Consider the following 27,140-nt stretch of genomic DNA (forward strand, 5'->3'; position numbering starts at 1 on the left):
GAGTGGAAGCCAGGGATGCGAGTGGGCGTGCCCGTTTGACGGGTCGAAGGGCGTGTTGTGCGTGATGATGTAGACGTCTCTGATTGGGCGAGAGACCTGGAGCCCGCGTGGACGTGGTGCCCTCATTCTTCTGTCCCGGTGGTTCGCTCACCTGCGGCTAAGGTAGGTCCGCTACACTGTACGTGTTGCGTGCGGCCTGCCTTGGTGGCCTTACCTGCACGCTCAGTGTCGCGCGGTCCTATTCCTCGCCGCGGAGCAGCGCGGTCGACAGAGACACACTCTGGATCCTGCTCCTTTCTCCCCAGGAGGCGGAACAGGACAGGTGGTTGAGCCAGTCTCTAGCTGAAGGTTGCGGGGAGACAAGGGGGGAGAGGTGAAGACGAAAGTTTCAGCCAGAGCACCAAGTACCTTTCCTCCCAGACCGGTTGGAGCTGGAGATAGGACCTTCAGTGGTGAGCCACTACGTTATATCCCTCCCTCACTCCCAACCATTTTGGTCCTGCAGCATCCTTAAGGAATAGCCAAGGGGAGGTTGTTGGAGCAATCATTCCCATGCTCATTTCATTTCTCCTGCCCCTCCAACGATCAAGAGCTTTTGAGGAAGCAGGAGCCATCATTCACATTCTTTTAGTGACGCGAGCATTTAGAACTGATCTAAAGAGAACCCAGAAGTGTATTTTCTGTTTTTCCTCTTTTTTTTTTCTTTTGGTGTGTGTGGCATAGGTCCTGGCACATTGTAGGCAAGTGCTTTACCACACAGCTACCTTCCTCGGTATTTTTTTTTTCTGTTTCAATTTGTTTGTTCATAACTTCTCTCACCTAGTGAGCAAACCAATATGTCAGAGTGGGAATCCTACTACAAAACTGAGGGCGAGGAAGAGGAAGAGGAGGAGCAGAGCCCCGACACAGGTGGTAAGTGGCTCTGTCCATTTTTTTTGCGGGGAGTACTTTACTGTCAGTTAATTGAAAATATTTTTTCTTCCTTTGAGTTTTACAGAGTTATTATTCAGGTCCTGTTTTAGTCTATGAACATTCCTAACCCTAATTTTTTTTTCACTAGTCACAGATTACTCATCTTCAATAAATGACTCTGTCCAAGTGATAACTATTAAGTTATCACTTTATTTACATATTTGTGGTTGTTTAAAAAAATCCACTTATTTTTATTTTATGTATGCATGTATACTCTGTGCATGTCTGGTGCAAAAGGAAGCCAGAAGAGGGAGTTGGATCTCCTAGTGCTAAAGTTATAGGTGGCCGTGAGCCTCCATGTGGGTTTTGTGAAGTGAAGCTGGGTCATGTTCAGCAAGTGTTCTTAACAACTGTAACCACTGGGCATCCTCTCCAGCTCCTGTTTGTTTGATCTTGAGGCAAGGTCTCATGTAGACCAGGCTGACTTCAGACTCACTTTGTAACTGATGTTGACTTTGAATTCCTAATGATTCCTGGGAACCGAGTTAACGTAAAAGCGGGTATGTTGGTGGCTACACCCTAGTCTCTACCTTTTCTTCTGCCTCTTGCCTGGAATCAGCCCAGCTCCAGGCTTGCACTAGGAAACCTCCTCATGGTGTAAGAGACTCCCAGGGGCTAGAGAGAAGGCTCAGGGGTTGAGAGCACTGGTTGCTCTTCCAGAGGACCTGGGTTCTATTCCCAGCATCCCTACGGGGGTTCACAACCACCCATAGCTCCATTTCCAAGGGACCTAATGCCCTCTTCTGAGCTCTGAGAGTACCAAGCGTATACATGGTTACATACGTATATGCAAGCAAAACTTTCACACATAAAATGAATACATCTAATTTTTTTTTTTTTCTTTTGAAGACAGGGTAGCTCTTTGTAGCCCTGGCTGTCCTGGAACTCATTCTGTAGACTAGGCTGGCCTTGAAGTAAAGAGACCTACCTGCCTCTGCTTCCTGAGAGCTAGGATTAAAGACATTCACCACCATACCTGGCTAAAATTTTTTTTTTTAAAGAATTAAAAATAAGTCAGACTAATGATTTGAGAGATATACATGGCACTCGGGGTCCTGACAGGAGTGGTGGCTTTAAGTGGGTTCATCGTAGCATAATTTGTTAGGTTCTACTTATGCTCTATGGGTTCGTGTCTGTTTTGTGTGATTGATAATAATGCAAAAGACAAACATTTTCTTCCATTTATTTTTCCATAGGAGAATATAAATATTCAGGAAGAGACAGTTTGATTTTTCTGGTTGATGCCTCCAGGGCTATGTTCGAATCTCAGGGTGAAGATGAACTCACACCTTTTGATATGAGTATCCAGGTAAGACTGCTTCATTATTCAACTCAAAAAAATTGAATGGGTGTGGTGGCTCATGTCTCTTAGCCCAGCACTCAGGAGGCAGAGAGATCTCTGAGTCGAGGCCAGCCTGGTCTACGGAGTGAGTTCCAGGAGAGCCAAGGCTACGTAGTGCCTCCATTTTATTCTGGGTACTTTTGAAAGACATTGCTCCCATACTCTGTGTTAGCTTTGGCAAATAGAAGTGGGTTCTCATCAGGGTTGGATTATAAAAGTCAAGGGCTGCTGTTCTCGTGTGGATAAGGTCCTTTTGAGGCTGGCTTAATGGTTGAGACCAAAAGTGAGTCCCCAGTACCACCACCAGTACCCCACACCTACCTACACACACAAGTACAAATACACAAGTCTTTATTACTATTAATAAACAATTACAACAAAGTTTTAAAATGGTCAAAAGAGGACTAGGGATTTAGATCAGTTGGTAGAGTGCTTGCCTCGCGTGTGCAAGACCCTGGGTTGGTGACATACAATAGTATTTCCAGTACTGGAGAGGTGGAAACAGGAGGATCAGAAGTTCAAGGTCATCCTTGGCTACATATTCAAGTTGGAGGCCAGCCTGGGCTTCATGAGACCCTGTCTCAAAAGGGGGATGGGGGACAAAGGATTTGAGTAGCCATTTCTTTAAAGATAACAAACAGAAACTGCTGCTAATGTTGAAACTGGTGGTGGTGATGCATACCTTTAATCCCAGTGCTGGGGAGGCAGAGGCAGGCAAATCTCTGTGAGTTCAAGGTCAGCTTGGTCTACAGAGTGAGTTCCAGGACAGCAAGGGCTATGTAGAGAGACCCTGTCTCAAAAACAAAACAACAAAACAAAACAAAACAAAACAAATAAAATAAAATAAAATAAAATAAAATCTTTAAAAAACCCAAACAAACCAAAGCCAGTATGAAGGGGTGCAGCTAGTATGGCAAGTGTCTTAGCAATTCCTCAAAGTTAGTAGAGTTAAGATTGCCACATGGGCCGGGCGGTGGTGGCGCACGCCTTTAATCCCAGCACTTGGGAGGCAGAGGCAGGCAGATTTCTGAGTTCGAGAGTTTGAGGCTAGCCTGGTCTACAGCATGAGTTCCAGGACAGCCAGGGCTACACAGAGAAACCCTGTCTCGAAAAACCAAAAAAAAAAAAAAAAAAAAAAAAAGATTGCCACATGGCCCGGTAAGTCTACACTTAATGTATGTATGTGTCATGTAAAATGAAAAACAGATACCCAGGCCTGGGAATGCAGCTCAGTTATTAGAGGTCGTGCCTACCATGTGTAAAGTCATGAGTTCATTCTCCAGCACTGCATAAACCCACCATGATGGTAACAGGCTTATAGCCTCCTGCCTCCACCTGCCACGTGCTGGGACTACGGTCATGTGCCGCCATGCCAGTCTTAGGCAGCATCAAGACCGGACAGGGCTCTGTGCCACACACTTACAGAAGCTTAGCGTCAGGCTAGCACTCATGGGCTATTTTTTGTTTCAGTGTGTCCAGAGTGTGTACACCAGTAAGATCATCAGCAGTGATCGGGATCTTTTGGCAGTGGTGTTCTATGGTACCGAGAAAGACAAAAATTCAGTGAATTTCAAAAATATTTATGTCTTACAAGATTTGGATAACCCAGGTTGGTACTATTCAAAGAACATGGTTTCCTTTATGTGAGAATATCACCAAGATGAACAAAAGAGGACCCTGAGGAGGAAGCAGCTTTGATCTTGGCTAGGGATTTGATTTCCTGCACAGAAGGTCCCTCCACTCTAGTTATCCAGGGCTGAGCGAGCAGGGCCCCTGGCCTGGGGTAGCCTGAGGCGAAGCTGGTGCTGACTCTGTTTCTCTGTCCCTTCTGACCCCGCCTGTCACCAGGTGCTAGACGAGTGCTGGAGCTTGACCAGTTTAAGGGACAACAGGGGGAAAAGCATTTCCGAGACACGATCGGCCACGGCTCTGACTACTCTCTGAGTGAAGTGCTCTGGGTCTGTGCCAACCTCTTCAGCGACGTCCAGTTCAAGATGAGTCATAAGAGGATCATGCTGTTCACCAATGAAGATGACCCCCATGGCAATGACAGTGCCAAAGCCAGCCGTGCCAGGACCAAAGCCAGCGATCTCCGTGACACTGGTAGGATTTTCCTTATTCTCCTATCATTACTTTAAAAAGATTTTATTCATTTTACTTTATATGTATGTGTGTACCTGTATGTATTTACGTCATCATGTGCATCCAGGAGCCTGTGGAGTCAGAAGAGGCATCACCTGTCTGCTCTAGTGCTGGAGTTGCAGATGGTTGTGAGTGACCATGTGGGTGCTGGGAATCAAATTCAGGTCTTCTGGAAGAGTAGTTAGTGCTCTTAACTATTCAGCCCAGCCCTTATTATTTTTTTTTGTTTTGTTTTGCTTTTTTTTTCTTTTAAAGAAAGATTTATTTATTTTATGTCTATGAGTACACTGTTACTGTCTTCAGACACACCAGAAGAGGGTATCAGATCTCATCTGTAGATGGTTGTGAACCTGGTTGCTGGGAATTGAACTCAGGACCTCTGGAAGAGCAGAAAGTGCTCTTAATTGCTGAGCCATCTCTCCAGCCCTTGCGTTTGCTTTCAAGACAGGGTTTCTTTGTGTAGTCTTCACTGTCCTGGAATTTGATCTGTAGGCCTGGCTGGCCTTAAATGCACAGAGATGCTGGGACTGATGGTGTGGCCACCATGGCACAGCCCTTCTTATTCTTTTAAATGGCTCCTAACTCATTTTCTTTATAACTGATGTCAGGCATTCCTTTTGCCATCAAGAGACAAATGAAAGAGTAAAGTGGAACCAAGGGCGACACTAGTGTGGCCTGTTGCCTTCCAGCTGTCTCCACCAGAGCGTACCTGTCCTGATCTCAGTCATGCAATGGATGGTGGCTGTTTGAAAGTTGTTGGAAGTAGTAGTAACACCTGATTGGTGTAGCCACTTTCTGTAGGTCCTGAAAATGTTAATAGTCAACCTAGGTTCTGGGGGGGGAGGGGGCTTTTTTTGTTTGTTTTGGGTCTTTTTGTTTGTTTGTTTTTTGAGGTGGCTATGTTATATAAGCCATGCTGTTCTGGAACTTGCTTTGTAGCCAGGCAGTCTTCCGCCTTAGCCTCCCAAGTGATTGGGAGGGTTAATGCTGTGCACTGTCATGCCTAGCCTAGGGAGGGAGGCATTTGAAGTGGATTCATCCCTCTCTTCTGGTCTTATGTGCACTGCATTCATGAAGTACAGAGATATACATGCAAACAAAACAGTGATAACAGGCAAATACATCTTTAAAAAAAAGAATAAAGGACGTTTGGCTGCACCTGGTGATACATACCTCAAATCACAGCACTTTGGAGATTGAGGCAAGAGGAGTATTTGCCTGGGCTACCAGCAAATGAGATCCATTTGAATTTAACTGAAAGCAAATGCTGGAGTTGGGAACAGTGTCGTGTCCCACTGCTTCAGATATGTGGGAGACTGAGGCAGGAGAATTGCTTAATTTAGGACTTTCAGACTAGGTCGCATAGCAAGACCAACTGCCTGTTGGTTTGATACACGCAGATTCTCTTGTCACTCAAGCTGCTGTGGAGGTTTCTGTGCAGGTCCTACCCCTGACCTGTCTCCTGAGTGTTGGGATTATAGGCATGTTGCACCATCTCAAGTGGCTGCTTTCTCCATCTTAGAGACCACAGTCAATAGATAGGATACATTATAACTTACGATGGCCCTTTTCTTATTTTTGAGACTAAAAATAAATAAACAACAAATAAATAGGCCACACTATAACTCATGATGGCTCAAAACTCAAATGTGGCCCAACGTAGTCTCAAACTCACAGCCGTCCTCCAGCCTCAGCCTCTCAAATGCTGGGGTTACTCAGTTGTCTGGTGTAGATATGATTGTTTAATTTTTGTCTTTACGGAAATAGAGTCTCACCTCGTATCTCTGGCTGGCCCAAAACTTGCCATGTAAACCTATTGACTTGTTACATTCCTCCTGCCTCTTCCTCCCAAGAATTAGTATTATCAATATAATATACATCACCACATCTGGCCTGACACCATCCTCTCCCCCCCATAAGAATAAACAAACTTAGCCTGGTATGGTAGCATACTCATTTGATCAGAGGCAGATATATCTCTGAATTCCAGGCCAGCCTGGTCTACATAATGAGTTCTCTCTCAAAAGAAGAAACAATAATTCTCATTTTCTGTACTTTGCTATCCCTGGTTTTAATCTGTCTTCACATCAGGGATCTTCCTTGACTTGATGCACCTGAAGAAGCGAGAGGGCTTCAATGTATCCTTGTTCTACAGAGACATCATCAGCACCGCTGAGGATGAGGACCTCGGGGTTCACTTTGAGGAATCAAGCAAGCTGGAAGACCTGCTAAGGAAGGTTCGAGCCAAGGAGACCAAAAAGCGGGTGTTGTCCAGGTGGGCACCCAGCCTGGGCTAGCCTGCTCATACCTGCCTTAACAAATCACAGGCAATGCATAGATTTGACATCCCCTCACTGTTCTCCCACTGGCTTCTTCAGGATAGCATGAGCTGTCAGTTCTCTTCCCCAGCAGGTGTCTCCACGGTAACGCAGCAGCTTTCTGTCTCCTAGAGCTCTAAGTACGCTGAGCATTCCTTGGTACCTTCTCTGCTCTGTTTCCATGGCAGATGGTAGTAACATCTTCATCATTAGGTTATTTATTGCAAGGAGTGAATCAGAGACATCTAAAACACAAAAGACGCTTAGCAGATGCTATTTACTTATAAGCTATATATATACACGTATGGAACGGGCATTGGATCCCTTGGAGCTAGAGTTGTGAGCCACCTGATGGTTGGGAGCCACCATGTGGATGGCAGGAATTGAACTCGGGTCCTCTGGAAGAGTAGCGAGTGCTCTTAACCATTGAGCCATCTCTCCAGCCCCCAGATGTTAGTTATCTTTGTTAAAATTATATTATTGTTAAGCTAATGATGTAGCTCACTAGGCAAGGGTGCACACTGCCAAGACTGATGACCTGAGCTCTTCTCCTGGGACTCCTGTAGTGGAAGGAAAGAACCAACTCCACAAGTTGTCCTCTGCCCTCCTCACTCGTGTTGTGGCATGTGCACCTTTCCCCCAAATAAATAAGTGTTTTTGTTTTTCCAGACAGGGTTTCTCTGTGTAGCTCTGGCTGTCCTGGAACTTGCTCTGTAGAACAGGCTGGCCCTGAATTCAGATCCACCTGCCTCTGCCTCCTCCCAAGTCCTGGGATTAAAGGTGTGGACTACCATGCCTAGCTTTATTTGATTTATTTATTTATTTATTTATTTTTTATTAAATAGCATGAGGTGAATAGTAACCAGATTGTTAGATTTTTTTTTTTCTTCTAAAGACAGGGTCTTGCTGTGTATTCTAAGCTTGGGTTTCAGGTGTCTACTACCATGCTTGGCTGCATTTTGCTTTTTCTCCACCTCTCCATTTGTTTGTTCTTATTACTGTTTTGGACAGAGTCTTGTATGTAGACCTGCCTACCCGGTACTTGGTAATGTTCCCCATGCAGGCCTTGAATTCAGGGCAGTCTTACTGTCTTAGTCCCTCACCTGCTGGGATTGGCTGTGTGCCCCCATACCCAGTGTTGAACTCTGTTTGCAGCCCACTCACTGTTTGTGTTTGAACTAAGGTTATTGGAATGAGTAACACAGATTGGAACTTGGATGCTGTGAAAACCTCTCACATAGGAAAGTACAGTCTGCCCACTCACACTTGCTTTTTTTCTCTTTCCCTTTCTCCTCCCTTAGGTTAAAGTTTAAGCTCGGTAAAGATGTAGTCCTCATGGTGGGCATTTATAACTTGGTCCAGAAAGCTAACAAGCCTTTTCCTGTGAGGCTCTATCGGGAAACAAATGAACCAGTGAAAACCAAGACAAGGACTTTTAACGTGAACACAGGCAGTCTGCTCCTGCCTAGTGATACCAAGCGGTCTCTGGTAGGTGGCTTACCCTTCCTACTGAATCTTGTTTAAGAATGGACAGGGAGGTGGGGGCTGTAGAGGTGGCTCAGTAGTTAAGAGAATACATGCTGTTCTTGCATAGTCCCCAGGTTCCAGGAGATTAGACCCCTCTGACTTCTGTATGCATGAGGCATGCACAAGGCAGCACTCAGTGCACATACATAAATGCAGGTAAATAAATCTTTAAATAGCAGGAGTTGGGCATAGATGGCACATGACTTTAATCCTAGAACTCAGGAGGCAAAAGCAGGCAGATCTCTGGGGACAGCCTGGGTTAGAGAGGACTATGTAGAGACCGTTTCTGGGGGAAGAAAAAACCAGACGGACACATTAAGCAAGCTAGCCAGCAAAGTCACTGTTGAACTGTGTCGTTCTGGTTAAGCAGTTAGGACAGGAAGCAGCTGACCTTGCAGCTGTGGCATATGGATTGTCGAGGGGCAGAAAGCTGAACAGGCCAGGTGTGGGTGGAAACTTTGGCCTTGATTGCTTAGCACACACTGCTGTAACCGTTAAGTACAGCGACAGCAAGAGCTTTGTGGTTACCCCAGGTGGAGAAGAGTTAGGGTTTACACGTGCGGTGGACTGTTCGTCTGTGACAATTTCTCCTTACTGAACTAGTCAGATTTTTTTCCTTTCTTTGAAATGACCACATGTTTTTCTGAGTATGAAAGACCAAGTACAGTACATTCTCTCTTGTCCTTTCTCTGCTGTATATTCTTTAGAAGGCTGTGATATTGAAAAACAAGCATGGCCAGGCGGTGGTGGCGCATGCCTTTAATCCCAGCACTTGGGAGGCAGAGGCAGGCGGATTTCTGAGTTTGAGGCCAGCCTGGTCTACAGAGTGAGTTCCAGGACAGTCAGGGCTACACAGAGAAACCCTGCCTCGAAAAACCAAAAAAGAAAAAAAAAAAAAAAAAAAAAGAAGAAAGAAAGAAAGAAAGAAAAACAAGCATGACCTTTTGTTATTTTGAGATGGGTTCTCTCTATACAACAGATTGGCCTTGTCTGACTCCCTACTGCTGGGATTAAAGGCATGCTCCAGCATGGCTGGCTGAACACATCCTTTTTAATTATGTAAAATGTGGGAGAGGATCAGATTTTTGTATAAGTTCACGTCCCAACTGACTAAAATTATTTTTATTCAGTCCATGAGGGTTTTTTTGTTTTTGTTTGAGTATAAATTTTATACCAGATGGTTTCTTTATGCAACATTTTTTTTCTATTTGTAAGCGACTAGATTGTCATGTGGGATTATTAGGTAGCTACCCTCTGACCACTGAGTTTCTTTATTGATCCAGTTGCCTGAATAAATCTGAAGAGCCTCTTTTTTTTTTTTTTTTTTTTTTTTTTTGGTTGTAAACTGAAATCTGACGCTGCCACCATGCACACTACCCACTTACACGTAGAGGCCAGAGGAGGACATTGGGTACTCTGCTCTGTCCCTCCTCCTCATTTCCTTGAAACAGGACCTCTCACTGAACCAAAGCTTATCATGTTCATAGCCAGATTGGCTGGCCAGCAAGCCCCGAGATCCTTCTGTCTTCCCCCCCAAGCCAGCACTGGAGTTGTGGGTACATCTGGTGTCACATGGATGCCAGGGATCTAAACACATCCTCAGAGTTGTATAGCAAGCGGTCTTCCCATTCGCTCTCCCTTCTCCCAGAGCTGATTCTAAGTTCCTGATGTTTGGTAGCTGCAGATGCATCTCCACACAGCCCTTTTCTGGCCCCCACTATTCCGACCGTTTCTCCTTTAGACTTATGGGACTCGTCAGATTGTGCTGGAGAAAGAAGAGACAGAGGAACTGAAGCGGTTTGATGAGCCAGGTTTGATTCTCATGGGCTTTAAGCCCATGGTGATGCTGAAGAAGCACCACTACCTGAGGCCCTCTCTGTTCGTGTACCCAGAGGAGTCCCTGGTCAACGGTGAGTGCATAGGCGGAGGAGTCTCTAGTGAATGGTGAATGTATAGACAACTTATTTTTAAATTTGGGAGAGTCCCTGGTAAGTGGTACGTTCATAGACCAAGGGAGAACCAACGCCTGTCACTGGGTTTTTTGGGCTATGTTTCCTAAATGAATGCTGCTTAGATACCTACAAGAGATGCAAAGGAGTTAAAAAGAAGAAAGGAAAACCTTTAAGATTATGCGGGGTGGGTGGGGAGAGAAGGAGATGCGCAGACCGCTGTGGCATTTGTTTTTTAGGGAGCTCAACCTTGTTCAGCGCTCTGCTCACCAAGTGTGTGGAAAAGGAGGTCATAGCAGTGTGTAGATACACAGCCCGAAAGAACGTCTCCCCTTATTTTGTGGCTTTGGTGCCACAGGAAGAGGAGCTAGATGATCAGAATATTCAGGTGACTCCAGCAGGTATGTGGCAGAGAGATCCAGGCGTCTGCTAGGGGCCCTGAAGAACTTGAGCCCCCGATCCCCCAGCATCAATTAGGCCTGGGAAATGTGTGTTTTGAAAGTTTTGTACGTGGACATGTTGCCCTGCTGGGCAAGACCATCAGGATGGTCAGGTGGAGAGAGAACATAGTCAGGCTTCAGGATGGCCTCCTTCCTGACTACCTGCACATTGCTGCTGCAAGTGGCAGAGCTTCTCTGCTGATACTTTCTCTACTGAAAATGTCTAGTCAACCTTCATGCTTGGTTTTTGTCCTGTAGTGGACAAGGCTATGTGGTGTAGTGTAAGCTGCCTAGATATTTGAAGTCAGACTTGCTTTTATCTCTTCTTAGCCCCTCCATACACAGTCTGACTATGTAGGTCAGGCTGGGCTTGTGTTTCTCCTGCTCAAGTCTCCTGAGTGCTGTGATTACCCGTGTGCACTGACACACCCAGCTGACTGTCCCGAGCTGTATACCCAGGAGCTCCCTCTCTTTTGTTTTGGACCCATCTCCGCCCCTTGTTAGCCAGCCAACTCGGCCACACAAGTTAAACTTCCATTCTCTCTGGAAAGCTGTTGTATATTTGAGATAATGAGTGTTCATGCCTGTCCCTGATACGAATCCTCCAGTCCTGCCAACTGCAGTCCTCTCATCGCAATGCTTGCTTATTATTAAGCGCTTAGCTTCTCAGCTGCAGTTCACTGTTTCATGCTGTGTACTGTCCAGGCTAACTGCCTAAACCCAGCGGCCCACTCAAAGTCCTTGTCAATAGCAGACACAAGGGGGAGGCTAGGGAGCAGAGGGAGAAGCTGGCCCGACTGCTGGCCCTTGTTTGCTCACCACCTTCAGTGCTGTCATCAAGGGCCCCTCACCTGGCAGCAGCATTGGTTACATGCCTGGATTTTTCCTTCTAGCCCCCTCAAGGAACTGGATTAGAATCCACATAACTCCTTCCTCTTTAGTGTATGCTAGAAGCTTGGATGGAAATGGAAAAACGCTGGAGCTCAGAGGAGAGCCCCACGAAGCTGGAACTTAGTCCCCAAAGGCGGTGCTGTCCAGATGGCTCTGGACTATCCAAAATGAGGAGGAGAAGGAGGATGATAAACAGAGGCTGGGACCAACTGCTGTTGCCTGGTCATGGCTCCTTGTTGAGGCACTCCTCCTCTGTCAGTTCCCCATGTATCCCTGGAGAGTCTGTTAGACGGACTTTCACACTTGGCCCCTGGTAAAGGAGAGATTGGATTTGTAACCTTCAGCCCCAGCACCACAGGATACAGAGAGGTGAGACAGCTGCATCATAAGTCGAATCTCAGAAGACCTGTCTCCCCACTTCAGGCTTCCAGCTTGTCTTCCTCCCTTATGCCGACGACAAGCGGAAGGTGCCCTTTACCGAGAAGGTGATGGCCAACCCCGAGCAGATAGACAAGATGAAGGCCATCGTTCATAAGCTCCGCTTCACATACAGGTAGGCGCTGGGTCACCTCGAGTGTTCTTCTGGAGCTGTCTCCAGAGTTGGGCCCTATCAGAAATTCAAGTTCGACATAGACTAAGAGGGCATATTCTCTTCTGTTCAGTTAGACAAAAACAAGAAATCATTCCTTTACACCAAGAACTTTAAAAAGTACGTAAGCGTGAAAGTGCTGCTTATCTTGAAGTCTTGGCCTGTGCTGGTAGAAGTCCCGTGTGCTGGTATGTACCTGTCACCCTAGCCTTTTCAAATTGATACTGAGGATTGCACATTTAAGGCCAGCCTGGGCTTTCTTCAGAAAAGAAAGGCTAGTTGTTAAAAAAGTTCAAAAAGAGTGGTGCGTCCTTACTCAGTTTCTTGTTTGTTTTAGATGGGATCTTCCTCTGTAACTCGGGCTAGCCTAGAACTCTCTGTATATAGCATAGGCTAGACTCAGATTTGTAGTACTAGATCTGCTTCAGTGTTCTGAATGCTGGGATTACAGGTTTGTGGCACTATGCCCCCTACCTTTGTAAGACTTAGTTATTTTTATTTTGTGCGTGTGTGTGCAGGGGTTAGCATGCATGTGTATATGTGCACCATGTCCATGACTAGTGCTCAAGGAATTACATCCTCTAGGACTGGAGTTAAAGCTGGCTTGAACTGCCACATAGCTGCTGGGGAACCGAAGCCAGGTCCTCTACAAGGGTAGAAAGTGCCCTTGATCATCACTGTCTCTCCAGCCTTCAAATCACTTTTTTTTTTCTTTCGAGACAGGGTTTCTTTGTGTAGCCCTGGCTGTCCTGGAACTCACTCTGTAGACCAGGCTGGTCTTGAACTCAGAAATCTGCCTGCCTCTGCCTCCCAAGTGCTGGGATTAAAGGCGTGCGCCACCACCGCCCGGCCTTGTTTTTATTTTGTAAAGACAGTATTTAATTACTTACTGTGGTGGTCCATGGCCATAGTTCCCAGCACTCTGAAGGTGGAGGCAGGAGCATTAGGAGTTGGAGGTCATCCTTGATTACAGTGAGTTCAGGGCTTGGTTTGGAATACATGACAATCTTCTCATGTATGTCATGAAAATTCATGGTGGGATTACACGTGTGTGTCACACCCAGTGAAAAGTATCATTTGCCCAGAACTAGAAGTAACAGATATCAAAGATGGAGTGTGAAAAGGTCTCTCACTTGATGAGAAAATAAAGAAAACAACTGACTTTTAAAAACTGACTTTATTTATAAACTGACTTTAAAACAGACTACAACTCAAGTGTGGTGATGCAAGCTTCACGGTGGGAGGACAGAGGGAAGGAGGAACGGAGGGAGGAAGGACAGACACTGACTCAGTATGTAGTCCTGGCTTATCCTCACACTGGTCCACTGACTACTGACTGTCTCCTGAATGCTGGCCTGGAACTTGCTGTGCAGTCTAGGATGAATCTGACTACTGATGTTGCCTTCACTTCTCCAGGACCGGGATTCCAAGCAAGTGCCACCATGCTGGGTTTATTTAGTGTTAGGAATTGAATCCAGGGCTTTGTGGCTGCTAGTCACTCTCTGGGCTGCTGTCTATTTTTTAAGAGATGTGAGGTGATATCTCATTGTGGTTTCATTTAATTTTCTGAATGATAACTAAACAGTTGAACATCTCTTATGTATTGGCCATTTGTATATCTTAAGACACATGGCTTATTGAGATTGTGGTGTTTTGGTTTTTGTTTTGTTAAGTTTCTGAGACACTGGCTTGCTATCCATCCCAGATAACAAGGGTACTTGGTGCTGGGATTAGCAGCTTGTAGATGGTACTTTTCATTGGGTGTGACACACACCTGTAGTCCCAGAGCTTGGAGAAGTGGAGGCAGGAGGACCAGGAAGTCAAGGTCATCCGTGGCTACATAATAAGTTTGAAGCCAACTTGAATATATGAAACCCTGTCTCAAAAACAAACCAACCAACCAACCAACCAACCAACCAACCAAATGCCTTTCCCCTTCAGCTCTAACTTCCTGCTATTATCCTTTCCTTGAAAGTATGAGCACTCAGAATCTACCATGTAGGCCAGGGGTGCACCTTCCTAGCATGTACAAGCTCTGGGTTTGATCTCAGGTGCATGCCTCACACACACAAACATACACACCACCAACAAAAACGTTCTGTGTGCTAGACACTGTTCCATATGCAATACCAACATTATATCAATTATTTCTGTTAATTTTTGGCGCTAGATTGAGTCAGGAGTCCCCTGCATGCTAGGCAAGTCCTCTACACATAGCCAATACTTCAACCCTGTCCTTTTATCTTCATAAGAAACTGAAGAGGGGGCTAAGATGGTCCAATAGTTGCAAGCATCTACTGCTCTTGCAGAGGACTAAGCTTTGATTCCAGGTACCTATGTCAGGACACCTCTGACCTCTGCAGGTATGGTGCACACAGACACACCTTAAAAAAAAGTAAAAGTGCCCTGAAAGGTTAGTTTTGTGCCCATTTTACAGATCAAACAGGCTTAGAGGACACAAGGCTCCATTTTCAGTCTCATCCAACTAGGAAGGCAGTAGAGAGCAGGCCTCAGCTCCCATGACTCTGGCTTCAGTCTCCTAACTCCCATGCTGCTCTGTGCACAGAAAACACATTTGTCATTCCGTATCCTCTCTTCTTGTCTCTGCCCTAAGCTTCTAGTGACAGGCCAGGTTTGCTCTGCAGCTACTGTTCTAGCATGTACTGATAAACTGAAAGTTGGAGAGATAGCAGTTGACATGGAGGTCTCTGCTGTTTACCTGTGGTCTTTTTCTCTACTGCCCTTGGACCGCCACTAGCTGGTGTTTTGTTTTCTTACTGGAAGCTCTTACATTTTGATGCTGTTTTGACAGGAGCGATAGTTTTGAGAACCCGGTGCTGCAGCAGCACTTCCGGAACCTGGAGGCCCTAGCTTTGGACATGATGGAGTCGGAGCAAGTGGTAGATCTGACACGTAAGAAACACGGACTGAGCCAGGGAGTGTGTTGTGTGTTATTGTGTGTTGGTTCCAGGGATTGAACCCATGTCGGGAGGAGCTCTTCCTCTTCGGTGAGCTACATCCTTAGCTGAGAACTCTTTAAATTTCAATCAGAGGCCTGGGCCTATCTCAACTCCAAGAAGTACTGCTATGTGTGTGTACTGGAGGAACCACAAAAGACAGCTTGTTTCTATGATCAGTGATCTGTATGCATTTTTCTAGCATCTCCAAACCTCCTTGTCCAGACCATCTCTGCCTGACAGGTTTTCTAGGTCACCTTAGACTGCCTGGAACAGATTGTGCTAGCTCTGCAGTGACAGGAGGAGAGTGGCAGGCTCCTGAGACTTGACTCTGAACTAACTAGGCCACCCCATGTCCACGTGTAGGTGCAACTGAATGTTGATAACATTTACTAAGGCAGACAGTGGCAGGCACTGTTGTCCTGTGTGCTGATTCAGCTGACATAATTCTGAAGCAGGGGCTACTGCTGTCCTTACTTTTAAGAAAAGGGAATGATTTCCCCAAGTTTCAGGTGCTGTGTACTCAGTTCTGGGTACTTAGATATCACCAAGTGCTGCCTGCGCCCTGAACCATTGTGCTTGCTGTTTCCTTATCAGGCCTGGGCTCCTGGCCTTCTTACTAGACCCCATCTTGATGGTGGTGCTCTCGCATGTTTATGAGGACACAGGCTGTGACTGGGAAATGAGTAGTCACTGGAAACAGACTAGACTTAATGAAGGTCCTTGTACAGTTAAAAGGACCAGAACAATTAGTTTCACCTGCTTAGCTTCCTAGTTGTCCATGGCCTCTTAATACCAGACAATATAGCTGTTATTATAAGCAAGCATGATTGTGGGAACTGTCTAGTTGGGTCTAGCAGAAGAGAATCCTTAGGTTCAGCAGCCTGTGAGGAAGGACTTCCTCCATATCCTTGGTTACTTGACACACAAGAGGATGTGTGTGGGATATATGCAGGTACTGCATCATTTAAATGGACTGGCACTTGCCAGGATTTTATGGAGGTCCCTCACATAGGATGCCAAGCATGAAGGATTTTGTAGCATGTTTTAATGGTCTAGTCAGCCGCCTTGTATCCAGCCCTTCCCCCAGCCCAACTCAGTGCTCTCTTGTTCCCCACTGAGCTGAAGTGTACAGGTCACTCAGATGCATATAACTCACCTGACTACTGTGTTGTTTTGGTTTTCTAGTGCCCAAGGTTGAAGCCATTAAGAAACGACTGGGCTCCCTGGCAGATGAGTTTAAAGAACTTGTCTACCCCCCAGGTTATAATCCTGAGGGAAAAGCTGCCAAGAGAAAACCAGGTAAGGGCTGGTGTGGATATAGATGCAGATGCTCCTTTTAAAGCATGGTCTTTATAGTCTTACCACATGGTGGTTTATTTCCTTTTTCTCTTTATTTGGGAGTGATAGTTGGGTGTGTGGGGGATCAGTTAGGATCTCACACATGCAAGTAAGCAGTGTTAACACTGAGCTACATACAGGTCTTCTCAGAAATTTGCATATACAGCATTGTGTGGCCCAGTGTTAAAATACTTGCCTAGAAACTTCTACACAAATATGCGTGTCTCAGCACAAATGGCGTGCTTATATTGTTTCCCTGGGGGAGGGAGGGGACAGAGTATGGTCACATGTGTGGAGCTTGAACTAACTCTGTGGAGTCAGTTCTCTTCTTCCACCTTTATGTGGTTTATATGACAAAGACTTGGATCTGATGAGCCATTCACCAGCCCTCTACCTTATAAAAACTTTTAGATTTATCTTGTTACTTTATGGGTGTTTTGCCTGCAGAGGTCAGAAGAGGGTATCAGATCTCTTGGAACTGGAGTTATAGGTGGTCATGAGCTACCATGTAACTCTGGGAACCAAACTCATTTAGCAAGAGTACAAAATGTTCTTAACCCTTAAGCCTTCTCCAGTCTCTATCTCCTTTTTAGAAATTAGGCTGCTGAGATGGTTCAATGGGTAAGGCATTTGCCCTGAGCAAGTCTAGTAACTGGAGTTGCCCCCTCAAACCGAAATAAAGATGGGAGAACTAGTTAATTCCACAAAATTGTTCTATGTCCACCCATATACACAATAAAATGTTTTAAAGTTAGGTTGCAGAGTACTTAAAGTAGGTCAGTGACTAGGTATCCCTGCTTATTTAATGAGGCCTCTTTTTAGGGGATATTTTACAGTGAACATAGACTTGTTTGAGCATGGTCAATAAGGCAATTCTTAGCAGTGGAGTTGCTGGGTCAAGAGGTCGACATTAAAAATCTGTGAGGTTCAGGGCAATATCTCATTGGGTCAGACAGAGTACTTGCTGGGCAAGATCAGAGTTCAGATCCGCAGTCTCCGTGTAAAAATCCAAGCATCTTTGTTAGCATATAGGGATAAGTTCAATGAGAGACCTTACATCAAGGGAGTAAGGTGGAGAGCCATAGATGAGGACTCTTACCATCCTCCCCGGCTTCTACAAAGACACGCACCTGCCTATACTATACACACTTGAATCCTCTGGAAGAGTAGCCAGTGCTCTTCATGAGCCATCTCTCATGTGAAGTATCACATTATCTAATTATCCAAATTTCTACAAAGAAAATGACAGGGGTTATATACCCCGCTGTGATGTGTATAGTTCTCTAGTTGGGAGTGGAGCTTCATCAGGCTTTTCCCCATCTGTTCTCTGTTCCTGGCACTGACCATTTGCCATAGGACAGCCACCCTTATTACTGGTAGACCCCAAGCTTCCTTTACTATGAGGCTCACACTTGTAGAGAAGCACTGGGTATGCTGTCACCATTTTGGAATGGTTCTGGATTGGTTCTTAGTCTTCTGGCTAAGTAGAATCATATTTAAGCCATGTTACCTAGTAAACCCACGAAGAAAGCAGAGCTCAGACTGGGGAACATCCTGCTTGTTTATTTTGCACCAGAACCAACTTTGTCATGTCCTGGAAGTTGCTGTCAGACCTGTTATTGTGGTTTACCAATGCATTAGTTACTTGCCCTGCCTGTTTGTATTGTCTGGTGCCTCAGAATTTACAGTGTTTCTAAATGTTTTTTCCCCTTACCCTTTGGATGTGCTGGAATTTAAATCGAGACCTTAAGTATGCTGTACATTTTGGGGGGACAAAGAAAAAATAATTGATAGGCTTACACAGAATGAGCAGCTGCTTTAGATATGCAGATGGTAAACGGATACCTACAGCACACATCATAGGAGAGCAGTGTCATTTCCAGGTCATTCCTTCCTATCTCTTTTCTCTATAGACGATGATGGTTCTGCAAGTAAAAAGCCCAAGGTAGAGTTATCAGAAGAAGAGCTGAAGGCCCATCTTGAAAAGGGCACACTGGGCAAGCTCACTGTGCCTACACTGAAGGATGTCTGCAAGGCTTATGGGCTTAAGAGTGGACCAAAGAAGCAGGAACTGCTAGATGCTCTCATCAGACACTTGAAGAACTAAGCTCACATGCCCAGCCACTTTCTACAGTGCAGCCAGGCCACCTGCTTGTGTTCTCACCAAGCTGTTGGGTGGTAGCCACAAAGAGCTACCTGACAAAAAAAATGCAAGATCTTCACCATGGAGACTGCCGCCCTCTCACCTCACTGTGCCTTACTCTGTGAATAAAGAAAGAGCTCTAACTTTATAACTCTTCAGTATTGAATGGGGTAAATAGCTGCCTTGAATCTAGGCTACTAGTAACTGGCTCTCAGCTTAATTTTTTCCCTCACGGAAATACAACATACAGACTATCACAGTGGAAACAAACACCTCAGTGGAGATAGAGAAGGAGTATGACAATCCTTAAAAGATTGTATTTCTGTATGTTTACCCACCTGTTTTCTTTTCATATATGATGCTAGGGCTGGAGAGATGGCGGTTCAGCAATTAAGAGCACTTACTGCTCTTGCAGAGAACCCAGGTTTGTTTCCCAGCACCCACATGGTGGTCCACAACCATCTTGTAACTCCACTTATAGGGAATCCAGTATCTTCTGACCTCACTGGGCATACACATGGTGGACATACCCTTAAGGGTGTAAGCAGGCAAAACATAAAACTAAAAGCCACCAAATTCCTTTTAGATTCCGAGTAACCAAAGAACTTATAAAGACAGAACTACCTGAACCCCCACCACCCACAAATAGCCAACATTTTGGGAGGATTGGCCTAGTAGGTAAGCAGGTTCTTAACAGAACAGATGGGTCTCAGATGCCCTTATCTTCAAGTACAATTTCTGCTGGAGTGGGAACTCTGGCCTAATGAGAAAAGTGAGAATTTGTTCTGTGACTACTATGGTAGTTATTTGAACACTGGAAGGTTTCTCAAGCCAAAGCTTGTGTGACGCAGAGGTAAAGCACAAGAGGCAGGAGGTGGAAGTTAATTTAGTTGCAAACATTAATTCTGCATGTGCCTCACTGCCAACAGTGGTTTTCAACCGTGGGTGATTTTGTTCCCAGGGCAAGTTTGGTTAATGTAGAATCATCTCTGGTTGGGAGTGGATGTGGCCTGCTACTGCCATCTAGTGTGCAGAGACCAGTGATGTCACCAAGTACACTATCCTTACACTAACACAGGGTGGTCTGTAGAATTAACCACCTTGTCAGTTGTGTTAGGAAATCCTAGAGTGCTAACACTCCAATGACAGTCTGCACAAGAGAATTTTAAACTACCAAGCCACTTATAGGTGACAGCTTTACAAACTTGTACTGAAGAGTTAAATTAAGTGGGAGAAGGGCTAAGCTGGGGAGAGCGCTCAGTGGTAGGAATGTGCTTGCTTCTTAGGGTGTACAGGAGGCACCAAGTGAAAAATAGCTGGGCTGGGGGCCGCACTTCTAGAGTCCTGGGCTTGACCCCCAACATCAACACATCAAAACACAATAAAATGTTTGTAGTCTTGGAGGGAGGCAGGGGACTTCTTGAGAGTTCAGGCCAACCTGGTTTATGAACCCAGAACATGTCTCAATTTTCCCCTATCCCATGTTACCTAGAAATGCTAATATTTAAAATATTAGCTGGTAAAACTGAAAATCAGGCACAGCCGCCACATTTCATTTAAAAGGAAATATGAACATATTTATTAGGGTGCTCAATAGTGAACGTTCACTTTCTTCATGAGGGAGAATATACCTGACCCACGCTGTGGGAGGAACAGGATGAGGGCTCCCAACACGGCCATCAAGCGGCTCCATGAGAAATCCCCATATAAAAGGATGTTTCCTGCTAGCACTGTCTCAGCTGCAAGCTCCAGCCAAATAGCCACCATTCCCACAGAATCCCTTTGAGCTGTTACTGCCTCAGACGGGAGAATATGAGGTTACATACTTCAAAACCACACAGGACATTAATAAATGGCACCTGGACATAGGCCTAACATCAAATTTCTTCAAATGATAAGGGGTGGGAGGGACTGCTACCCAAAGAAAGTTCCTCAGTGACAGTAACATTTATAGAGATCTTGTATCAAAGGCACAAGGGACCAGTGTTACTGTCATCCTACCCTACCCAGTGGAATAAGTTTGCAGATGAAAGTATACACTGTTCCTGGCTTAAATTTCTCTTGGTTCTTCCTTTTGTTAAATGGTGACATTCTGCCTTTCACCTGTCTTGGCTATCATTTCATTTCATTTTTTTTTTTAAAGGAAGACTAAAAAATGGTAGAAAAGAATGAGAAGATGGTGAAAGACAACCCTGATAAGACAAAAATAAAGATACAAAAATCAGATGTAGTACAATATAATAGAAACTGGCTGAAAATAGTACACGCTAACAGACAACATGATACACGAACAGGGTGGGAGAAGACAGGAGAGGGCAGAGGCCATAGCCTACACCAAGAGCCTTTCAATAGACTGCTGAATGGACTGGATCTGCTGCTTTAGTTGAGAGCCTTCTTTGATGGTAACAGAACAGGCGATGACTGGCCTGGAGACTCCACAGGCCCGTCCTAAAGCCTGCTTGGAGCGCACAAATACGTAGGGGACATTCTTGTCTTCACACAGCAGAGGGAGGTGCAGGATGATCTCCAAGGGCTCGGCGTCTGCTGCCATCACAATGAACTCAGAGATGCCTCTGTTGAGGGTTTTGGTGGCTGTGGAGATAGGACATGTAGGCAATAGATGACATGGGTTTGCCGAGAGCAGTCACAACAAAGCAAGGAAAATGTTAACAGGTGCACTGAAATGGCAAGTGCTTAGAAAAAGCCAGGTGAGGTGGGACATGCCTTCAGTCCTAGCAGTTTGAGGACAACATGGTCTAGACAGTGAGTTCCAGGACAGCCAAAGCCACATAGTGAGACTGTCTCAAAAACAAAAAGCTTAAGAACGGCAATTTTCTGCCTGGAGCAGCTCTGATATGTAATAAGGCACCAGACACTGACCAATTCTTTAACCCCCAATGTCTTTCCCAAACCTTAATCCCCCCATTCTGGTCACTTCTTCCTGATACCACACTTCTCCAAATCCCTACCACCTCTCACCCACTCAGCTCTTAACAGTTTCTCCCTAAGGATCTATATCAGCACAAGGCAATCCTTCTGTAGCTTTAACCTGTCACCAGGGCCCCAGTTTTCTGCTCACATGTCACTTCCTCAGAAGATTCCATCTAAAAAGGTCCCCAAACACCTCTATTCTCCTTGACAGCACACCTGACTACCAGACACACCCACACCAACTCCAAGAATGGAGAACACAACAAAACAGAGCCATGGAAGTGCTTTGCTTTGTCTTCTGGCAATGACAAAGGTAAATAAAATTTTTCATTTTTCATCGTTCCTTTAAAATCTCAAAAATGGTAAACAATATTTCAATTAATATCTTCAAAACCAAAAGAGCTCCTCTACAGAAAACTATTTGCTTTTCTTTATCTTCTCTGGGTGGAAATACCATAGTACATATAATTACTTCACTGAAAAAACTGTTCATTCAACAAACAAATCCATAGCCAAACATGGTAGTACACATCTGTAATGCCAGATCTTTAGAGACAGAAGATCAGGCTACCTAGTAAATTTGTGAGGCCAGCTTGGGTTCATGAGGCTTTCCCAAACAAGCAAGCAAACAAACAAACTAATAACACAGAACTCCTCAGTCTGTTCCCACTCTTCAGTTCATCCTCTCTCTCCACCCACGCACACACGCAAACACACACACGGGAGATATATCTGAGAACCACTGAAATTCATGAATCCGAAAATGTCAGAGGCTGAAAAGCATTAAAATGCCTTTCTTTTTGATGGTTCTGAAGAGCGGTACAATGTAAAGCCAAATGAGTCTTTCATTGGTTAGTAAAAAAGTTCTGGGATGCACAGTACCCAACCACTTAGGTTGAGGTAGGAGGACTGCTTGGGTTGGGGAGTTTGAGACTACCCTGGGAATACAGTAAGACCCGTCTCCACAAACTAAAACAGAAGAAAGTGAAAGAGAATAAATAAAATATCCCCTAATCCAGCCCCTCTTCCAAACTCATGAAACCTGCTGAAAACGGGAACTCTCACTCAGGCCCTAGCATCACCCTGTGGTTGTCTCACCTTCATTGGCTCCTTTCCGAAGCTGCTTGTAGTTACAGGACTGCTGAACGAGGTCCAGCAGCTTCTTGGTGAGGTGGGCATCTGCGAGGGGATAGGCCTTCGGATTCACATCAGCCTCCGTCTATAGGGAAACACGAGAGTCAAACTAGACCAGAAGCTGTTTCAGATAAATTACAAAATATTTATCATCAACTGAGACAATGAAGTTTGGTCATACACATACCCCTGCTACAGTCAGGGATAGACCAAATTTCAAAACACTCTCTAGACAGGTGGTGGCAACATACAACTTTAATCCCAGCACTTGGAAAGCAGATCTCTGTTGAGTTTGAGGCCAGCCTGGGGTCTACAGAGTGAATTCCAGGACAGCCAAGATTACCCAAAGAACCCCTCGTCAAGCAAGCAAACACCCAAATCACCATACCCTAGCAATGCAACAAAGAAACCAACTACATACAGACAGAATATGTGTGTATTAACAAATGGGACGCTCTCTAAAAGGCAAAAGCAATCACATACAGGCTCCTACCATCTAGTTTTAACAAACTGGTAACCAACAAGCTCATGGACACAACCACATCTACCACCAAACTCCCCAAGTCAAGATTCCTTACCACTGTACCAGTTCAGAGTATCACACTCAAAAGTTATTAAAATTAATTTTATCTCTGTGAATTAATATACATAATCACTTATAATGACTATTTAAAATATCCTTTCTTTGGACTTATTACTGGTTTTCACTATTTTCCCACCTACTAGTTTGAATTTATTTACTTCTCTATTCTTTTTCCCCTAAAGAAATCTGGTATGTTGCCTAGACTGGCTCCGAATTCCTGTGCTCAATCAAATGATTTGTCAAGTAATCTAAACTGCAAATGCATGCCTAGCTTTATTGCTAACGTCTCAAATGTTAGAAAACAATTCAACAGACTACCCAATTTTGTAAATTGCTTTCCTTTGATGTTAGAAATTGAATTCTGGGCCTCGATCATGCTAGACAAGCACTGACCTGTATGTTCAGTCCACACCTTTTGGAGACAAGGCTGCCTATAAAGCCCAGGCTAGCAAACTTAAATCTCTTGATCAATTTGGTCTCCTTGTCTACCTGACAGTGAAATACAAAAGAGTTTGATTTGGCAAATATAGCCACACATAACTTAAAAATGACTGTCAACAAGAGCATGTCTACATAAAATTCCAACAGAGCTCAAAAAGGCCAGTGACGCTAGCAGCCTTAAGTTCTAGCAAAATACCTTATTAATGTTGTAAACTCATCAACTGTGTACAGTGATACATGAAATTCTGCAGAAGAGTTGCTACTTACTGATGTACTGTTCTCTCTTTTTTTTTAATCACACTACACTTTCTAGTTTTGTGTATTAGAGAAACGTTACTGCAGACAGTACATTTGCTATGGCAGCAGCCCCCTGGTCTGATCAAGAGGCTACAAGAATGGCTGACCAGCCTTGGTGTAGTGGCACACACCTGTAAGCCCAGCATTCTGGAGGGAGATCTCATGTCCAAAGCCAGGACACGCCCGTCCTTAAGGGACGCATGTCTGTACTCTACAAGCAACTCGTCCCCATTTCCCAACCTACAAACTGCTGCAGAGTTCACCAAGAGCACGGGACTTCAAAACTTTTCACCGGTCCAACACTGGCTTCGACACTCTCTCAAAATCTAGACCCTGCCAGTTACTAAACCTCGGGGGTAGGGGAGCACAAAAACAACCAAAGCAGACAACCGAAGTGCTGGATGAAATCTTACCAGACCTAAAAAGGCTCAGCCAAGCTAGTTACAACAGGAAACACCACCCGGAACCCTCTACAAGATTACAAAGTGGTGACGCTCAAGCGTTATCATCCCACGTGGTGCTACCAAGGACCTCCGATTTCCGTGTCGTTCTCAAGGTTGGGAGCCTTTCCTGACCTCTGTTCACATTCCATTTGACCCCGAAATTAAAGAGATTTTTAAAAAAAATCCCTAATCGCGAGGGTGTGGTGGTGCGCGCCTTTAATCCCAGCGCTCGAGAGGCAGATAGAACTTTTCGAGTTCAAGGCCAGTTTGGTCTACAGAGTTCCAGGCCAACCAGGGCTACATAATGAGCCCCTAAAACCAAACCAAACCAAACCAAACCAAACCAAACCAAACCAAACCAAACCCAAAAGACGCTCCTGAATTCCCTAAGCCTTATGAGTTCCCGACAGACACTGGATACAGACCCAACGGAGACATTCATCCTCAACCCCGGGAGTGGGAAAGGGGTGGGTAGTAAGTGACTCGCATCCCGTGATTTCACCTCATCAGTGTTTAAAAAGTAATGAGAAAAAAAGAAAAGAAAAATGAATGGGTTTTCCAAACACTTCCACCATCCCACGTGGGGCGGTCATTTTCCCACGCTGCGCCATGCCTCTCCTCTCGCCCCGGCCTGAGGCCACGCCCACGGCTGCAAAGCCGACGCGGCTGCAGCGACCTGGGCCCTCGGCTGCGGGGGTTCTGGACTCCGCCGCCCCTGGAACGATTCCGCGGCCGCCCGAGTTCCAACCCCGGGCCCAGAGGTAGGCCATGACGGGACGGGCGACATGTCGCACGCGCTACGCCTCCCACAAGACGGAGCGACCAGGGCCCGCGTCCGCGCTCCCCGCACTTGCGGCCCGACGCGCTCACTTACCATGGCTGCGGTGCGCCGGCCTCGCCGCGACTCGACAACAGCCCACCTCAAACAGACTAAAACGCCGCGCAGAAAAAGGAGCGGAAATCACTTCTGGAGCGGCAGGAAGCGGAAGTGATGTCACGTCGCGCGCGCAGTGACGTCGCCCCGCCCCCTTCCCGGAGGGCGCAAGTGCTGAAATCATCTTTGGGTGAGGGAAATGTGAGTTACTGGTTTTATTAGCGCCGGGCAAAATTGTGAATTATCCACTCGGGAAGTGGCACACTAGTACAACGAGTTATAAGGGTCGCCATTGCATAACCAGACTTTTTTTTTAACACATCGTGTACCCTTTTCAAAACCATCCTCTCAGGCTTGAGGCCTGCCTGTCTTCCCAGCACTTGAAGGCAGGAGAGTCAGTTCATCGTCAGCTTCAGTGACATAGCGAGTTCGAGGCCAGCCTTGGGTTACATGGGACTTTGTCTTCTGCCTCAGGAAAACAAAATGAAATAACTCACCCAAAGATACGATGTTAAGACAAACTGCAGGCGGTGGTGGCACATGCCTTTAATCCCAGCACTTGGGAAGCAGAGGCAGGCAGATCTCTGTGAGTCTGAGGCCAACCTGCTGACACATTCTGGAAACCAGTTTATTTTAGAAATGTATCCTACATACTTGTCGTGACTTACTGGTTTCTCGTCCACCAGCATTCTGCCCCCCAGTCTCAGGTTCTAGTTATTCCTTCCTTTTGCTTTACTGAGTACGTGCCAACTTGTTCACCGTCTCTGCCAATCACTATCTTGTTAGGAATATGCTATGGTTTGAATATGTCTTATATCCCTGAATTCATACAGAAATTTGATTTGTAAAGTCACGTTGGTAGTATCAAGAGGAGCCAGCGTGTTACACCTGTAATTCCAGAGCTCAGGAGGTAGAAGCAGGAGGTTCGAAGTTCAAGGTAATCATTACCTAATGACTTTAAGGCCAGCCTGGGCTAAGGAGACCTTGCCTCAGAAAAACAAAAAATATGACTAAGAGGTTAGGTTACCATCTGATATTTTAGGGTTTAAAGGTGGGGTCTTTGGGAAGTGATTAAAATCTGACAAACCATTGGATCAGAGTAGAGACATCATGATTGAATCCTGGTGGTTTAATTTATTCTTTTTGTCCTTTTGTTGCTGTTCATTTTTGAGATAGAGTCTCACTATGTAGTCTTGGCTGGCTTGGAACTCACTAAATGCCTAGAAGTCCTACGTAGACCAGGCTGACTTGAACTCATAGAGATCCTCCTGCCTCTGCCTCCTGAGTGCCAGGATTAAAGGTGTGTGGTGGCATGTGGTGCTCAGAACTGAACCCAGGTTCTGGTTAAGAGCAGCAAGTACTCTTAAATGCTGAGCCATCTCTCCACAGCCTAGGTTTGTTTTGTTTTGTTTTGTTTTCTGTTTTTGAGAAAGGATCTCAGTCTAGAAAATACTGATCTAGAACTCACTATGTAGCCCAGGCTGGCCTCAGATTTACAGTAATTTTTCCTTGGCCGACCAAGTGCTGGGATTATGAGCATAAACCACTATGGGCACATTCTCGTGGTGTATAAAATGAGAAGACATTTGTACAAATGTACTTTCACTGTCTCTTGCTGTATGGTACTCTGTGCCACCTTGACACTCTGCCAACAAGAAGGCTAGCACTATGAACCAAAATAGACTCTTTTCCAAAGAAGCCTGACTGGGTTTTTTTTTTTTATTATAGAAATATAATACAAAGTGACTTACTCTGTTTAACTAATTTCTGTTTAGTACCTGTCTTAGGGTTTTACTGCTCTGAATAGACACAATGACTAAGACAAC

At 45.3% G+C, this 27,140-nt stretch overlaps 2 protein-coding genes across 2 annotated transcripts; one reads left to right on the forward strand and one right to left on the reverse strand.

Annotated features, from left to right (window-relative positions):
• Window positions 1-89: 89 nt before the first annotated feature.
• Xrcc6 (X-ray repair cross complementing 6) lies at window positions 90-18,759 on the forward strand. Its single transcript, XM_028789848.1, has 14 exons — window positions 90-162; window positions 306-452; window positions 824-912; window positions 2,169-2,281; window positions 3,785-3,923; window positions 4,163-4,417; window positions 6,548-6,731; window positions 8,076-8,262; window positions 10,043-10,211; window positions 10,490-10,651; window positions 12,005-12,134; window positions 14,983-15,083; window positions 16,316-16,429; window positions 18,382-18,759. Exons 3-14 carry the CDS (start codon window positions 837-839, stop codon window positions 18,573-18,575), a joined length of 1,824 nt encoding a protein of 607 aa, XP_028645681.1. The 5' UTR covers window positions 90-162; window positions 306-452; window positions 824-836; the 3' UTR covers window positions 18,576-18,759.
• Window positions 18,760-20,161: 1,402 nt separating this feature from the next.
• On the reverse strand, window positions 20,162-25,429 carry Snu13 (small nuclear ribonucleoprotein 13). Its single transcript, XM_028789849.1, has 3 exons — window positions 25,315-25,429; window positions 22,641-22,761; window positions 20,162-21,203 (listed from the first exon to the last, which is right to left on the reverse strand). Exons 1-3 carry the CDS (start codon window positions 25,315-25,317, stop codon window positions 20,941-20,943), a joined length of 387 nt encoding a protein of 128 aa, XP_028645682.1. The 5' UTR covers window positions 25,318-25,429; the 3' UTR covers window positions 20,162-20,940.
• Between the last annotated feature and the right edge of the window lie 1,711 nt (window positions 25,430-27,140).

Source organism: Grammomys surdaster, unplaced genomic scaffold (genome assembly GCF_004785775.1).
Source record: "Grammomys surdaster isolate TR1022 unplaced genomic scaffold, NIH_TR_1.0 125852, whole genome shotgun sequence".
Lineage (NCBI taxonomy): Eukaryota > Metazoa > Chordata > Mammalia > Rodentia > Muridae > Grammomys > Grammomys surdaster.